The sequence below is a fragment of the Zonotrichia leucophrys genome, chromosome 3 (assembly GCF_028769735.1).
Source record: "Zonotrichia leucophrys gambelii isolate GWCS_2022_RI chromosome 3, RI_Zleu_2.0, whole genome shotgun sequence".
Classification (NCBI taxonomy): Eukaryota; Metazoa; Chordata; class Aves; order Passeriformes; family Passerellidae; genus Zonotrichia; species Zonotrichia leucophrys.
In genome coordinates, this window is record NC_088172.1 from 44,312,282 (window position 1) to 44,330,934 (window position 18,653).

General features: G+C 35.6%; 1 protein-coding gene across 1 annotated transcript in view; it reads right to left on the minus strand.

The window, feature by feature from the left end:
• Positions 1–18,653, minus strand: part of TRDN (triadin) — a 223,354-nt gene that overhangs the window by 164,788 nt on the left and 39,913 nt on the right. Inside the window, 3 exon segments of the mRNA XM_064707176.1 lie at positions 5,161–5,187; positions 7,111–7,248; positions 13,356–13,394. Of these exon segments, the coding sequence (XP_064563246.1) occupies positions 5,161–5,187; positions 7,111–7,248; positions 13,356–13,394 (204 nt within the window).

Sequence of the window (18,653 nt, forward strand, 5' to 3'; positions counted from 1 at the left end):
ATCTTTTAACACAAAAAGTACTTTACACAAAAGTATGCAAAATGCTTTATAGTAAAGTGTAGCCTAGGAAAATGGCAAAAGCCTTTTAGTGAGATCTTTAATAGCAACTCATATACAGAGAAGTGAACATTACCATACAGCAACATAAAAGAAACTGAATTCAGAAGGCATTATCAGTACAAACAGGTATATACTTTAGGGATGAATGGAACTGTAATTATTTTTTAAGACATATATATGACAACTGCACTGGTAAGACAGTTTTCAGGTTGCATTTATGATATTCTGAATTTATTGTCTCTTGTTCATTTCAAAACTGCCTGTAGCCTTGGGTTCACAAGAAGATGTAGATGGATTACAGCCATGCAAACACTGTGTCCCTTCATTGGGGAAAAAGCTTGGAGTATGGGAAATTATAACTATATTTTTAATAGTTCTGATATATTTCCTGAGGCATTTGCACTGGTCACTCTAGGGCAGCATTAAGGACTTCTGTCCCATCCACTGAGTCAGCTGGGCTTTTGCTCTAATCCGACATTCTTAGGTACTTTAATAGTTAAAAACAGTCTGACACACATGATAAATTGTAGGACTAATAATTTGTTCACTTGATCACAGCACCAAAAAACTATGCAGGAAATTGTCTGGTCTGAGAACCTTTCCTTTTGGGAGCACTTTGTTTGTTATCACAGATCAATAACCAGGTCTGAACAAGCCAATAGATTGTGCTGACTAAATTCTGACTGGCCTTAACCTTGGGGTGGAGAAGGGGTTAATAGGAGTGGGTGCCTGGCTTCAGGTCTGGGGGAACAACACCTTGGCCAGAGCTGCTGAGGGTGAGTCAGTGTAAATAACAATCCCCTTAGAAGCTGACATGTCTTTTAAGAGCATGATGTGTCTTCAGCATATTAATAACCAGCCTAATACTCTGGCAATGATACTCTCATTTGAGCTGAAGACAGATGGATAAGGTACCTTGCCAAAAAGTTTATTTGTCTTTTACAAAATTTCTTGAGACCTTTAACAGAAATTTCTAGTCTGTGTTGGCTTCTTGTCGCAATTTATGATTTTTTAAAATCACATTTTCCTAAGAAAAAAGTCAAAAACATATTTTTCTGTCTCACATATAGACTAACTCACAGAATAATTAAAGATCCATCTCTACCTTAAGGAAATGTTACTTTTGATTGTCGTTAAGAATATCTTATGCCAATAATAGAACTTTTTGGTAATACTGAGATGGATAACTGTCAAAATGGTGTTTTATTTATTTCTCTGCTTTTTAGTTGAATAGTATTTATTGAAACTAAAATTGTTTTCAATTTAATAAAGACCTTTTTAGGCATGGTTCTCAATGTTGAAGTGTTTGTAGTTCTTCACTATTTGCACATCTTTATTTCCAAATTTGTGTTTTTTCAACTCTTTTCCAAACTCAAAACTGAGGCCAGTAATGCCTACAAAAAACAAACAAACAAACAAACAAAATACCCTCCACTTTCTTTTTTATAGCAATAATTTCTAATAAAAGCATACAGGCATGCAGCTCTCAAATAATAGTATGTGTCTTTTAAGGTGAAACTAACCCTGAAAAAATGAATGAGATTATTAGTCACAAGTATTGTAGAAAAAAAATGAAACTAAAAGCAAATTAAGCCTGAAAGAATTAAACCTCTCTGCCATTTGTGAAAATGCCCTATAGTTTTTGTATGTCAAGAATATGCATTGTTAAAGACTGCAATGTCCCCTCCAGCATAATCTTTTTCTATGTCCACTGAAGAATACTGCTTTTCCAGACAATATTAAATGTTCATTCTTTTCCCATTATTGAAGATAAATATTAGTGATAAGACTTGGACTGGCAAAAATAATTGCAATGAAAAAAAGGTGGTTGAGAGATATTTTCATATCTTCAAAGGATTCTGAAACTGATATTAATCCCATTGCCTGTGGAAGCCTATTGTCATTACTTGTACTTCTATTATCTTTGCTTTTAATTTACATCTCTAGGAAAGTGATCTTTGCTTTCTTTGGGATCATAATTATGATTAGACTTTTCCTCTTTCATGGCTAGACAATGTCCTTGCCACTCCCCTTGAATTTTTTCCAATATACAATTGTACTGTGATATCAGCAATCTTATTACATCAGTTACTATATTACATTATAAAGTAAATTTTGTGCAAACATTTTAAGATTCAAAAAAGGTGCTAGAGTGAAGGCTTGTCCATTCACTAAAAACAGACATGGAGATTTTTCAAAAATTCTCATTCAATTCATGAATACCACAATAACTTTGAGTTAAATCCAATACAAACACTTAAATATCAGCCACAGCAACCATATTGCACATTTCCAGAGTGAAATTTGAGAGAGGTTTGCCATAAAAATGTGAAAAAATGTCAATTTGTTCATATTCTGGAGACAGCAGTAGTGTACTTCAAAATCTCACTGGTACTTTTATTTTGTTTAGAAGGTTCAAATGCCAGTGTCACCTAAAGAAGGATCCTTCATAAAGCTATAGATTAAATTGCTACTCAGACTTAAAGGGGATTTCACGCAGAAATAGCCTTTTAGAGGTAGGCAGAGAAAATTCCATAACCAAAAATTTTGCTTCTAATTTCATGAATCAAACTAATGCTTTGACATCCAAAAACCCTCTGATCTATTTGTATAGATGGTTCTCTTTTAGGTCCAGCCCTAACAGCAGCAACATGGAAAGAATCACCAATGCCATGTCTTGTTTTGTTTTTTTTGTTTTGGAAAGCTTTTCTTCTGGAAGCCTTATTTATGGACCATGTAAATGACAGCACAAATTAGTTGAGAAAAGCTGCTTGGAGAGCTCTGCACCTTGTGCTCAGGGGAACAGATTGTGATGATTGTGAGAGTGCTACCTGCAGGAGCTCACTGAGCCCTCAGCTCACATCCCAGGGCTCTGCCTTCTGCGCTCATGACCTTCAGCGCTGGGAGAGAATTTCACTGTGCCTAACGAGAAAAGCTGTTCACTGCACCACACCACAGAGCTCTCAGAAAGCTTCTGTTCAGCCTTAGACCCCAGAAATTAAACTCCTTGATGTTTATACAGTTTTAAGAGGAGTCTACAGAGAGACAGGAACAACTCTGAGGGGCTGAGAGGTGTCGGTCACTGAGGAGACACGTGCAGGACTCTGCAGTGGTATTTGCAAGGGACTCATGGCTTCAGGCCACATATGTTGTATTTCTGTAGCTCAGTAAAAGAGGTGACAAAATCAAGTATAAACAAGGCCAGATCCCGGCTGCCAGGATGAAATGGAGACCTCCAGTCACCTGGGGATGGTAAGTTATTTGAGGGTGTTGCTATGTGAAAGCTTATGGCAATACTTATGACAGAAAGGGGCACTATCTTCAGCAGGCACAGTCAAGAGAAAGTGTTGTGTGGGGACATAAGGATGAGAATGATTGTACTCTAAAAGACAGAGGGAGAATCTTGAGCACACACTCAGGAAGTGGGAAAGCCCACTCAAAATTTGTTTTACTGTTCTGGAAGGTGAAACATGTTTGAATATGGGCCTTTTCACATCTGTGTGGCTGCATTATCCAGTAAGGTTCCAGATCAGGAGAAATCACCAGGTTCTTATCCATTTCCTTTATACCAAAGATAGAAGACCCTCTCAGGATTCATGTCCAGGGCCAAAAGCTTTGAATAGTGAGGAAAACATTCCCAGCTGGCAGTTAGATACTCAGCTCCTTGGATGGAGCAATTTTCGGTCCAAACAACCATACAGTAACTTCCAATTGCTTACAATTTACACAGCCTTGAGTGTGCTTAGATGACTTCTCCGAATTCTGTTTCTACATCTTTCTGCCCCGAAGCAACGGGTGAGGCCTATGTCGCTGATTTCCAGAGAAGGATTGCAATGCTGAGCATGGTGCTGTCCATGTGTTTTTATGGATTATGCCTTCCTAGCCATGAAGTAACAGCACTTTCAGCCTGGCCCCTACGCTGGCCTGTGGTGAGAAGACACAGTCCACCCATGGACATCCTTGCCAATAATGTGCTACACCTTCAGACTCTGTGCACCTTCTGTAAAATTAAAAATGCACCTGTCTCTATGGGAAAAGACACAAGGCTGAAGGTTTTACTGTTCTCACAGAAGAAGTAAAAGAGAGGGAATCTTTTCCTACACTGTCTGTAATTTTTCCTAACATGAGGAGTCGTCAGTAGAAAGATAACTGCTCCTGGTCTCCAAGTCTATAAATCAATTGGATTACAGATTGAGATTGACAGATTATTTCATTAAATAGAAGCCTGATCCAGTTCCATTTAACTTCAGAGAAAACTGAATTGTAATCCCAGAAGCAACTGGGGTGCTAGATTCATCAATATGGGCATTTGCCCCTTGAGAAGTTGATGGATTCCAAATTCAGTTCACAGAGGGCTGATTACGCATCCTACTATTCTTGAGCTCTGCTAAATATGGAGAAAAAACACGCCCTAGTTTTGAAAAGATTTACATTCTATCATCAGTAATTCCAGCCTTCTAATACGTTTGCATTTTGATTTAATAGAAGTTGAATATAAGTTTTATGTTTCAAAAAACAATTTCACTATCCATAAAGATTATAATATAAATCCTACTTCCTTCACTTGTCAGCTTTAAAAATTCAATGATAACTAAGTAATTTTTTCAGAAGACTAGGATGCAGTCCTTTCTTTAGGGGCCTGTGTTGGCTTCAGGTAAAATGCTTGACAGTACCTCATCATTATTTCTCACTAAATATACCTTCCATATTATTATTCCTGAACTTTATTTCTATACAGACATACATATAACTCCTTTGCATTAAGAGAAGTCCCACAAGCATGGCAAGGACATAAATAACATTTCTGTAATTCTATTTTTATATGAAAGTTTTTCAGATTTTCTTTAATAATTAAATAATAAAGAATAATGAATTAGTAAGTTAATAATGAAATAGTAAAGAATTCTTACAAATTCTTACAACAAGCAGCTCAGTAAATATCATTATTTGTGTTTTGAATTTAAGAGCTTTGCTGGACCACAACTGAAAAGGCTAGTAGACTGCCATGTAATTATTGTCAGAATTTACATCACAGATATACAATTAATTCTTAAAAAGATTACAAAATATTTTCCCTCTATTATCAAGCAACTGACCAACCTTTTTTCAGGGAAGGTTCCACTTCACCTAAACCAAGAGAAAAAAACAAGTATCAGAGAAAAGATTAAAAAAAACCACAAACCAACAAAACCTAAACCAAACCAAAACAAAAACAATGCACAAAACAAAACAAAACAAAACCAAAAAACCAACACCTTTTTTCAGGTTGGCTCATTTTATTTCAAAAAATGGGGTTTTTTTTCTTTATACTCTAAATGACAAGCATCAATTCTGAGATTTTGGATTTTTCATTAAAAATTTAAATTGCCATAGAGTTTTGGGTAGATAAATTCAAGGTGCAGTAGTAACTAAGGAAATATCCAAATCTCTATTTGCGCTTCTGAATATTAACTTGTGACTACAATTAAAAATTTACTTTACTTTATGCATGTTTCCACATTTTTAAGAAAGGCTCACTGGTCCTTTTTGAATTCCAAATAAAGTATATATGAAATTAAACAAGATTGTAAGTCTAGAAACGGCCAAAAAAGAATCCATTTCAGTGTAACTATAAGCACTTGATTGCTGCAATATGTAGGACAGGGAATTTGAAGGAGTGATCCCAAATGACTGGCCAGGGCGCAGCCTCAGCTGCACTGACTGCAGCACAGAGTGGGCAGGGTGCTTAATGCACTTAATTTTTATGATATAGTGCACTAAGATGCCTTGCTGCCTCTTCACACTCCTGGTTGATGATGAAATTCCACTTGTGCAAAACACTTCCAGAGCTAAGGTTTCCAAATCTAGTGAACATCAGATCTCGAATTTTTGTCTGTCAGGTATTTCATGACTTTTCCTACTGCATTAGCACTTAGACACTCGAGTGTTTGAAAGTTTGCATGTGCTTTGGGAGCTGTGAAATCCTAAAAATACACACTGATCAAATTTTACAAAGCTGTCTATTTTTCATCTTTTCTGTTTGTCAGCCTTAGAAGAGACTGGCTTTCTGCTAGTTATAAATCATATCTCAGAACAGGATGCCCAATTCACAGACTCACGTGTAGCAGCCTATCTATTAGCATTCATATACGAAGCTAATATAAAAAGCTCATGCACACATTTAAAAAGTAAACACTTGGTAATATCTCAGATTTCTGAACAAATGGGTACAAGTCAGTTTCAGTACATGTCACTTTTTAATTATATTCTGGTGTAGCCAAATGGAATGTAAAATAGACTACCGTGAAATGAAGATGTCACTCCTTCACTTATCGCTTGTCAGAATGACCAATGTGATGTGACATGATGATCCACTACTGACTGTGAGCAGTCTCTGCTCATACCAGGGAACTTGGTTTTATTTTTTTGTTTTGGTTTAGTTTTTGTTTTTTATTAACAGAAAGAGAGTTACTTCCAAAATCAAAATATTAGTAATTCACTTTCTTTTATCTGATTATGTCATGAAGAATGGTACCATAATGGCAAAATAATTTCTAGTAAACTGAATTATTTGCAATATGCCATCCAAAATCCCGTAAGTTCAGTTGAAATGTTATATTCTTTTTTCCTTTCAATATATTCCTCCATTATCAATATGTCAGATTGAAAAAAGTTCTAAATTTCTTGGTGTATCTTGAATATTTTCCAGGGTTGTTTAGATTCTTGCTGATTAAAAGAAAATAGTCATTTTCATTCTCCGAAGCAATATCCTGATGCATATTTTGGTTGTGGCTTTGAAGTCGTATATAAATTAGTATTCTTTTCTTCAAGATGTACTAATGGTAATATTTAATTCTGACAGCTTTTCTGTAATAGTACATTAAACATGAGATGAAAGCTAGCAAAGAGACCAATTTACTGATTAGAATAGCCAGTGGATGCTTTATTAGCAGTAATGTTCACTTTTCCCTTTTGTTTGACCTTCTTGTCTATGATGTTAAAAGCTGAGTAAGCCGTTTTAATGCGTGTAAAAAAGCAGAGCAGTTACAGAAGTCTTTACATTACAAATACCTTCATCACTGTCATCATCATCACTCCATACGATGTCAGACAGTAAAGAAAAAAAGCCATAAATCCAATCAGAAGACTCTTCCAGTGTCTCATGAATGATTCTCAGTGGTTCTGTGCTGAGCTTGTGAACAGATCTTCCTGAGTGCAGAGTTTAAAACAAAAGCGATTTGAAAAAAGAACCCAAACCAAACAACTCCTTCAGTAGTAAAAGTTCATCTTCATTTTATACAGGACTTATTATACTACCTCTTTCAGCAGAAACAAGGATTGTGAATGTTAATTTTTATTATTCAAGCATTTGAGGACAGCTCTCCTTCCTGTGGAAGGCTGGTATAAACTGTATCTTATTGCACTTGTTGTTCACAGAGTGATTAAGGATCCAATGTACAATTTGGTTTGATGTTGTACTCCAAGTTCTGGCTCTCCTTCTGGGGCTTGGCTGGGCAAAATATAAGTATGGATTTCATTCTAACATTCTTCATTTTAGATAATTGCTTCATTTTAGCCCAGTTTTTAATCTCAGATCCCCCGCCTCTTAATGCCCACCTAGGATTCAGCCCCAATTATGTTATATCTCCCCACTGAGCTCCTTCCTTCACACAAGTCCAGGCTGAAGAAATTCAAACATACAGGAGGGGAAGAAGAAAGCTGTGCATACTCAGGCCAAAATTAACCTGCTCTCAGACAATAATAAACAGGGATGCAAATTGTGGCACAGAGACCGCTGCTTTCAAACTCATACTCCTGTGATTCTGGTTCTTCTCTCACAACTTTTCTTTCACGTACACTTGTGCATGAGTGCATACCTAACTTGTTCTGTTCTTAGTGCCCCTGAAGGCAAACAAATTAGGAAACAAGGAAACCTTCCTGGAACCTCTGGTGGAAGTGAGACTTCTGCTCCCCACTGTATCCACACCCAGGCAGTGCAGCCATAAGTGGCTGATACTAGTACTCCCTTAAAGGCTTTTCCAATTGGGATTTCACCAGATTTCTCCATACCTGACACACTACTTCAGAGGGACTTCCCCATCTCTGACAGAATTCGGACCATTCTGTGCAGCAATTTTCTATTTTCTTGAACTTTGTACCAAGCATTGCTTAGGAAGAGGGAAAACCCTCATTCAGTCTATGTTACTGCTGGCTGTACTTGAAACTGCAGACTGAGTAATTTCCTGGTCTGTGCAAAGCTTTTCCACAAATATAGACTACTGAAGGTAGACTTCAAATGTGATTTGAGCTTTTGGCCTAGTCTTGCTCACAGGAGTTTTCATAGAGATATGTACCCTGAATTTAACATTATCAAGGTGGGAAACACACATCTCTTGTCTTTCTGTAGATGAAGATTTTGGTAGAAAGCTAAAGACAAGTCTATTTAGAACTACTTCTGATTGCAGTGTTCTGACTCACAAGCCAAAATGAGAAGCAGTCTCACATGGACTTGAAGGCTAAAAATCATGCAAGGTGCAGGCTTAGAGGAACTTTTTAAGTGACAGCAGTAGGAAAAATTATTTTCTTAAAGTGCTGTAACAAAACTTAGATGTAGCTTTATTTGAAATATAAATGCATCACTATTCATGTTCATTGTATTTCTAATTAATTATTGTGAAACACAAGAGACCAGGCTGACTTCTATTGGTTTGCATCTGCTTGTTGATGATGCAGACCAAAGAAATATTATAGTTAATATTTTGTGAATATTATATAGGTATTTGTGAGTATTATATAGGTATGTGCTGCTGAACAATCAGACACATCAAATAAATTAAAGGTATGACATGATGCAATGACAGAGTTATAAAGAAATTAATTTAGTGCACTATCGTGCATACTATTTTATTCCAAAAGATTGAGTAGTAAACCAGCAAATATTTACTTTGTTTAGCATGACACTTATTTGCATTGTCTTCATGCACTGAGACACTGAAATTTAATTTTTTCAAGTGATTTGCCAGAAATTGTCTTCTCAAGCGTTAACCAGGAAAAAGAATACCTATACTTAGGTATTATATACTTTATATATATACACTGTATATACTTTACTCTTAAAACGTAAATTTATGACCTGACCCCTGATGCCAGTTACACTTTACTCTAATCTAGAGGTGCTAAGGAGTCAAAGTGGACTAGTAGAATGGACATGGCCAGAGGTGCCTTAGCATAATCAAGATTTTGATTCACAAGCAGGGATGGTTTAACTTTGGACAGCTGCCTTTATTTTCAGTGTGGCTATCCACTCTCCTTTTACCCACTGGTGTCTTAGGGAGGGCTCAGTTACTTTTACAGCCACAGGTTTTTACAGCTGCAAGGACTACAGCTATAAACTAAACAAGAATTGGTATCAATTTATTTTAATTAACTGGTCTATCAACTAGCAGCTCAAAAACTGCTTCTGCTTCACAGGTAGCAGAGCTGTCCCCCCTGGGCAGGCAAGGGAAATGCTCAGAGAAGTGCAAGATCAAGAGCAGAGGAAATTATTCCAACCACCCCAAGGCAAGCCATCTTTGCTGATGAATCAGTCTTCAACATCATATCCTGGTCTTTAATTCATAACATCTTCATACCACACTATGAAAAGGGATTAGAAATTATAAGTGTCTAGAGGCAAAATTGTGTGTCCAGTCATGCCTGTGCTAACAGGTCCAAGTTGCAAATCCTGTTTAACATAGAAAGTTTTGAAAAATCAGTTTTTAGCTATGTAGAGGACGTTTTATTGGTATTTGCAAAATGAAATTTTGTATTAAACAGATACTGTGAGCTCACTTATGGTCTGATGCAAGTGGCATGAACCTGGAAAATTATGTCTTTGTGCACTGATCTTCTGTTTAAATTTTATTTCCAACATTTTTAAGAGTAGTGCTAATAATAATGATGTGTTCTAGAATTCTTAAGAACACCACACCAAGTAATGCTGAAGTGAAAATTAAGACTGATTAAATCCATGGTTTTAGTTCTCCCAACAATTTTGACAATACCAGGTGCTACAAGGTCCCTAGCAGAATGAAATACAAAGGAAATTAAACAATTCTGGTGTTAACAAGTACAGAGAAAGATTCAATTTACCTCACACGCATGCAAAGAAAGATAATAATTTCCAGAAGATTTGCATACTCTTACTTCAAGAGTGAAGCTGAAAGAATGCAGATTTTCATAACAAAGTTTGAGCTTCACATTTTTAAATTTAGAGATGTCCAGCAATTGAAAACGTGATGAGATTTTTTGCAATCATCTTGTAGTCAACACATTTGACTGGATTAGCAGTCTTCCATCCAAATTCTCATTTCTTAGGAGACTAATTATTTTAAAAGTAACTCACAATGTATTTATTTTTCTAACATATGATGTGTAATATAGAATTTGTAACTAATCTATAGCTATAGCTAATACTATTTTAGATTAATATAATTGATTTAAACTGTAATTGAAACATTATATATCACATAAAATCCATTGCTCTGAAAGTAGAGGGGGCAGGATTTTGCATTTCAATTGTAGAGGTTATTTCTCAGAATATTTGTCAGATAGATATAGACTTGTGAAGTTTAAACTTTTGTTTAACTTTTAAATAGAGGTTGAGACAACTTTTAAGTCTTAGATAAAATAGTAAACAATTTATAAATGCCTGCTGAAGGAGGGGAAACAAAGTAAATGGTTAATGAGGAGTTAAAGCTCAGAAATATACAATTAATATTGAAGAATTTAGTTGGCACTACATAATTACCTTAAATCACAGTTCAAATTCAGATTATCCTATTTAGGGAAATATACCTGAAAGGATACTTAATCCCTGGTGTTCCTAAACTCCCTCAAAAGCCAGTGCAGAAAGACATATTGCAACATTCAGAAGGCAAGTGTCTCTCTTTCCTCTGAAATCTGTCTTAGGGTTACATGAATCAATTTCCAAAGATACCCATTCCTTTCCATTGACTAGAAAGGAAGCCTGAAAAATTAGGATGGACGTGTCACCTTATTTTCCTATTACTGAGATATGGGACATGGATCCTGCTAGTGATGTTGTTTCACATTTAAATCCTTCTTGTTATGGCACACTTTGGCTAAGCACTTAGATTTGTAACTTTACATTCATAATTAATGCCAGGATTATACAACTATTCCCCTTGATAAATTACTTACATTCCAGAACAGCACTGATTCCACAAAAATGCATTGCTAGAATGTTTTGTTTGTCAAAGTATTTTATTACTTGCTACAGTATGAGAGATGTTTTTCAGATTAATAAAAATTCCTCTTTCTTGTGCTGACATGTTCACTGCTGTGAGCATAGTAACAGTTCTGTTGTTTTGTTATCAGAGGAAACATCAGAATTCCAGAACCTTTCTGGAAAATGATGAAATTTGGAAGAGTTAAAGCTGACAGAGGAAGAATTCCAATCAAATAGAAGGAATTTGCGTACTACCTTTCAAAGAAATCTTATCCTAGGACAACTCAATTGAATTTGATTGGAAAATGTTTGTTAGCTATTGCAGATGTCTGGAAGATTATTTGGGTTTTCCATGCTAAACACTGACAAAGTTCTCAAGTCCTACAATTGGCATTGACAAGACAGAAGGAAATTTTCATAAAGCTACAAAGTCTTTTTTGAACAGAAAACCCCTTTTCTTTTAAATCAGGGCTGATAGTGAGTACTTTAAAAGTGATGTTTGGATACAAGAATTGAGTAATCAGATGGTATGATTTACTGTAGCCTCTCAAGCAAATTTGGTTATGTTTAATAGTCTGTGTCATTTATTCCTGTGAAGTGCACAACAAAAAGTGACTAATTGATTATCTGTGCAAACCACTTCAGTCATTAGTTGAGTCTTAGTAACTGCCAGAAATGTAGTTTCCTATCAATCTGTTTTGCCTGTCAAATGGTTAAATGTATACTCAGAGTTCAACTTGTGCTAAGGTGGCCTTTTTTTATTTTAAATGAATCACAGCAAATTAGTTAATAATTGTTGGATTTTCATCAATTACATATTTTGACTCAGGTGAATTGAATGCAATTAAGTTACAAATGATGGCAATTATCTGGTGCAAAGATTGATCTATGAGATATAAAGTGCTCCATTGACACTGACAAGGTACAGCTGATGAAGACAGAGAATTTCTGTTGTATTTGATGAAATACAGAAGCCTAACACTAGCTTTTGGCAATAAAACATATTCTATTCTTAGTAAAATTTTCTATTATATATAGAGACCTACGTTTTAATTTAAAAGTTTATATATTTTTAACTTTCTTTCTTTCTATTCTGTGATCTTTTGAAAAGTAGCATCTAAGATACTGGAGTCAATATACACATAGTCTCCTATTAGTAATGTCCCACTTTATCAGCATAACTGTCCTTAGGTCTTATGTTTCTCTTTCATGGACTAACAGTTTTGTCAAGCTTATAGCTCTAAGCCATAAACAGGTAAAACTTTGGTTGGTACCACTGAATTATTAGTATAAAAATACTAACTAAATTTTTAATTATATTAGATATAAAAACTGTCCAAAAGTGCAGAGTCAGCTTTCTCAGTAATTTCCATGTAATAAGTACATATATTGTAAATATTAAGACTATAGCCTGTAGCTGTCTCTTTCTAATATCAACCTTAGATAATAATATTGAGGTCAAGTTCATAGGGGAAACCTCACTTGAAAGTGAACAAAAAAGCAGTTATAACTAGAATTTACTTGCCGAAATTTAGAAAGAAATCCACAAACTCTCACAAAGTAATTGAGTAATTTCAGGTCCATTTGATATAGCCCTACATGTGGATAGGAGTGCATGTTTAGCATGGGTTTTAAGTGTAGTTTATGTGACATAATTTGATATCAGCTGAAAGGTTTTGATTTGATAGTTCAGATCTTCATTAGGTGGTGTTTTCTGAAACACATCTAAAATAATTTGAAGCTTTATTTTTTTCTCATTCTAAGGGTTCAGTTCTCTGAATAAGAGCACAGACCTTCAGGTCTGTCAGGGCATCTCTAATGCCCTTTAAAGGGCATTAAAAGTGTAAAATTAGTACCTCAGCTTGACACCATTTCCTGGGACTCTCCTGGCTGGGGGCATCTCTTAGATCTGTCAGATCTACTTCAAGCATGACAAGAAAATGAGGCACAGGCTGCTGCAAGCCCCAGCCCGGCAGAGTTGGGGTTAGCTGAGAAGCAGTGCTGCCCTGTGCTGGCCTCTGCTCGTGCCCATGCTTTGTTATCAGCCACACACATCTTCAGAACACTGCAGGCAGAAGGTCTTTACCAGGTGGGAAACAGGGATCATCGCAATGTTGTGCTAAACCTGGTGGCAACAGCATGAACCCCAGAAAGGTCAACAAAAAAAAAATGAAGAAACACCATTAGCAATAACAAATGTTCTCAGCTGTCTCTAGTTAAAGGAAGCACTTAAGGAGTGAAGTTTAATCTCTGTGGGGCTGCTGTTATGCGGCATATATTTGAGTTCATTAAATGGAGAAACAATATGCTGTAGGTGTGAGATAATACAGTGTGAATCATAGCAAGGTAAAAACATGGTCAAACAAAGCACAGTATTTTAACAAATCACAAACAAATTCTATTGCTGAAAATAATATATTACATGTAGGTGATTGTATTTGAGTTACTTCAATTTCTTCAACAGCAAATAACCAAAGAATCGCCTCACTGCAATTGTTACCAGAATGAATTACTCGTTTGATTTGTTTGTTTAAAATTAGAAATTTCACAGATACCATTATACACTGGAAATTTGCTTTGTGTTTTGTGTCCCATGAAGCATATTTAACCATGAATTCTCCTCTTAGATCCGTCCCTATACATTGAGGCAGTCTCTGGAATTTCATATTTTCAACTGCATAATGTCACAAAGTTTAATCTATCAAAATTTATCACCTTTTATACACTGGACCTTTTGGGATGAAAGCAGCTCTTGCAATACTGCAATAGTTCATAGATTGTCACTCTTTTCAGTATAAACTCATTTTCTAGGGGTTTATAACTCAGCTATGAAATCTGCTGCAGACTGAAACATGAGAAACCAGATGTCATCTGAGCAGCCCTTCTATAAACTAGAATTGGGCTTAAATCCCTTGAAAGGATTTTTTCATGGAAGAGAGAAAAAATGTTTCGTAGGTTTTAGGTACATTAATTGAAGTAATATAATTCAATTAAGAACTTCATTAAGAACTTTGAAACAGATAAGCTGTTCAATCATGCTTTGAATTTACATTTATAAGTACAGTATAAAATGTATTTCAGAAGACTATAGCACTGTTTTGATACATTTCAGAGTAGGAGGTTTGTTAAAGACTTTGCATGTTTGAAAAAGAGAAAAAATTATGTTCCATTAAGTTTGCTGGTGGTTTAAACCAATCCAGAAATTCATTCTTTTTCCTGACTAAATGCAAGTATATTTTCAGTTTAAAAACTGGTGTATATAAAATCATAAAACACAGGAGCAAAAACAGCTACACTCTTCTTTTTGCAGTTCTTAAAAATTTCAAGTAAACATTAGCCCAACAGGGTGACTAAAGTGAGATGATATTGCAGAGAAAAAATGTATGTGTATATTCCTGATAATGATTATATACTCCCCAAGGCCAGACAAAATCCATCTGTGATTGCAAGGCAGTAATAAAAATGACCACAGGTTCAGGCAAGGAAATGGTGACTTCAGACTGTGCTATTCAGAAGCTGCTATGGGAAGCCCCACAACATTTGGCCAGATGTTTTGCATTAACTTAAAAAGATTAGAGATATATAATGAAAGAAATCATCTGCCTGGATGGGAGTTCCATGTACTGTTAACTCCGAATTCCTAAAGGAATTACCTCCACAAAGGTCTGCCTTTGCTACAGGTCTCTAAAAAGCCTCTTTATTTGAGCAAAACAAATTAGCCCCAACAAAGAGTGTAGCCATGTTTTTGTTTTTTTACTTATCAAAACAACTTAGCAAGCTCATTCTGCCAAGTGTGTCTGTGTGTGTTTTCTATGTTTTCACCTATATTATTCTGTAGGTAATTTTGGGTTTCATAGATTTGGTGAGGCTTCATTAGGTTTGATTTAATCTGGCCTTTAGGTGACTGGCTAAATCACTGTCAATTTACTCCTAATATTGAACACTCTGGATCTCAAATTAGGGGGATGTTAATTAGCTGTAATTGGTCACAGAGATGGCAGGGAATTCTGAATGCTCTATTAGCCCATTAGCAAATATAGATTCCTGGGCAATCAGTCTTAAGGACTAAAATAATCTTAAATTATTGAGTTGCATTTACCAATTAAAATGTATAATCCAGTTATGTGTACAAGAAATGCATGAAATACATTCATGAATTATGAAGCCTGTTAAAAAGGTGTGTTTTCTAACACAAAGGATGGAAGTAATGAACTGTTGCAAAGCATACATAGAGCCAAAATTAATTTTTTTCTTCATTTCTGCAAATATTGAAAATAAATGAGTTTCTTCAATGTGGTATACTACTTATTCCTTATTTGTATACACTGTGTACTGCAGGAGATTTGTTGTTTCTTCTCTCAAGCTTTTGTAATGCATGTCACCTTCATACCACCTTTGAAATATTTCAGTCATGTTCACAGTTGTACAATACAGCATGATAGGAATGCAAGCTTTCATTTGATTCCTCAAAGGAATGAGCATAATGCACTAAAGCACAACACTGCAAAATTTAATTTCCTTCTTCTGGGTAGATAGAACAGGGGTGAAACTTTCAGTACAGATCTAATTCTTGTCTCGTACCTTCCTTGAAATCCACTGCTAAAGCTAAATCTGATTTGTAGATTCTATCCTGTCCTAACTTCTGAACAAACTGACACATAATCACCCAGGAAGCAAAGCACATGCAAACTGTGACACAGGACCACCCTGCCATAATTTATGTCACAACCAGCACCTCCTCTATAATACAGAGTGCTATAGAATTTACAGCCATCATGTACTGGATGTGTAAAATTACACAAAACTGTATATTAAATCTTGCTGTGAGCAGATCATGTTATCTAACTTCACTTACAGAAACCCTAAGTTTTAACCTTCCTCAGCCTCCCTCAGTTCCAAAAACTACTTTACAGATGCTGAATAAAGAGGGCCAGCAAAAAGCAATTTACCACATCTACTTTAGGATGAAACTAAACATTTCTTTTTCATATCATTCCAGGACAAATGTCATCTTATATAAATTGTCAAAATTTCAGAAACTTGATAGTTGACTGTTAAAAGGATGTGAAACCATAGCAATCAAGAAGCAAAACATAAGGGTTGGCACTCTAATCACAGAGGCTAGTGTGAAGTTCAAACTGATAAATTAAAAGAATATATAAGAGCTAAAATACGTATACTGATAATTTATGTATTTTTGGAATTATTTGCCTTTCAGGTAATGAGAGTAAAATTGTTAATTATTGAAGGAAAAGAAAACCCAGGTTCAAGTTTAAAGTACTTCTTTCTCAGCGCATGTGTAATGTTTTTACTGAGCTCCGTGAATCTCTGTGTATTCTAGGCAACTCATAATCCAGGACATTGCACTTCCTGTATTTTCCAGAGCTTAGCAGCTCTGTAGTGCAATCAGGGGGAAAAAAATCCGTGTCTATTCCTCAGCCACACAGTTCCCTGACTGGTTTACCAGGTCAGCCTGCTCCTGCTTTGTGCTGCGCTCACTCCTGCGTGGCACAGCCACTGCTACAGCTCTGCCGTGGAGATGGTCATTTCTGGCGCAGAAACATAGTGGAAGTCCCTGTGTAGGGAGCCCCCAGACCAGAATCCTCTGGCAGCTCTTTAACTGCCCTTCAAAATGTGCAGCCTGCTCCTCGGTCACCCTCCTGTCTCCTCTAGGCTGAGTTCAGCTCCCCAGCCTGCCTCATTCATATGCCATGCATCATTTCTGAGCATGAACTTCATGGAACTTCAGGTAGAGAAACAGGAAAGAGATTGAAAGCACTGCCTTATGAAAGGCAAGTGTTCTTTGAGGAGAAATACACTGGTTTTTTCTGTGGTTTATGGATTTAAAAAGTCCACAGCTGAATATAATTTTTTCGGCATCTTTCATTTGCATTTGAAAACTAGGAAATTAATTTAAATCTTGCTTGCAAAACTAAATTCACAGCCCCAAATATAACTATTTACTCTTTTTATGTAGGTCTGCTTTTTCAAAGAGCAATATCAAACCTAAGACAAAAAAAATTACTGGGTTTTAAATTTAAGGAGCCACTTAGAAATGTGCTCCAAATTCTACTTTCTATATGAAAACGAGGCATTATTTCCATTGTAGGCAAACTGTCTAAAAATGAAATCAATTCTTGCATCAATAATGCCAGCTATGTGATATGTACAATCTTCACCTATTTCCATGGTTTTTTCACAAATCACTGGATTTAACTAAAAAAAAACTGTAAGAAATCAGGAGTGGAAACTTAAGGGTTATAATAACAGCTATGAAACTATTCTTATATGTATATAAATACATAAAATAGTTTTAAAAATCCTTGCCGAAAGATGCACAGCAGTTCTGTCTCTTAATGTTTGACCATCAAGACCTGATTTGAATGCTGGCTTAATTAATCACTTAGGAACAGAAATATTGCTGGGAAGGAAAAGAAACAAACTCATGAACTCTAAATACTGAAGTATCTCTCAGAGATCTTCACAAAATAAAAACTCACCCTGTAGATTAAATTTAACATTGCTTTATTTCTACATCCTGCTCTGAAAATGGCATTTTCCATCAACACTTCTGAGATTTAAGTTCATTTAACCAGTAGAATGTAAGCAGAATTCCATCTACTTCAGAAATTTCCTTCAGACTCTGGTACAGATACAAATTCTTATAGCTTAGCATTGCCCTTGTTAATTGAGCAAGTGTGACCTGATAGCAAGTTCAGAAATTTCTGTGTGTTAGAGTTTAGTCTGAGCTATGCCCTGGTTCTTGACTGTTCATTGAAAACATATTAAGAACTTGATTAACTGCTTGACTGATTGATTGGCTGATTATTATTGAATATGGAAAACTAAAGTTGAATATGAGAGTTTCTTTCTTGGCTTGTCTCTCTGTTGTAGTATCAACTGTTTGGTGTCCAAACTAAAATCTGATGCTTATTTTGGAAGGAGGTCTCAAAAATAACTTTATATTTTCCTGGTACTCCAGAGATGTCCTTCTGAAAACAAAGACATGAAAAGAAATTTTAAGAAAGTTTTGTGGTACATTTTCTCCACATTTGAAGCTCTGTGACGTCTATTGATCCAGGATTTGTTGGTGTCTTTCAAGATCTATATTTGTTTCAAAAGCTTTCTAAGTAAATCCTGAAGTCGATATTGATATATAGCAGGACAAAAAAAATCTATGAATTTATCAATAAACTAATAAAGTCCAGGAAATTTACTCCAAAACATCAACTCAATTTCTTTTGAATTAAAAGTCTGAAGTCTGAATTTCAGTTCCTAGTTAATTATTGTGACAGATGCGATCACTTTAGAGCTGGAATTCTCATTTAAGGAAGACAAGGACCCTAATAATATGTTTTCTGGTTCACATACATGTTTCCCAAGT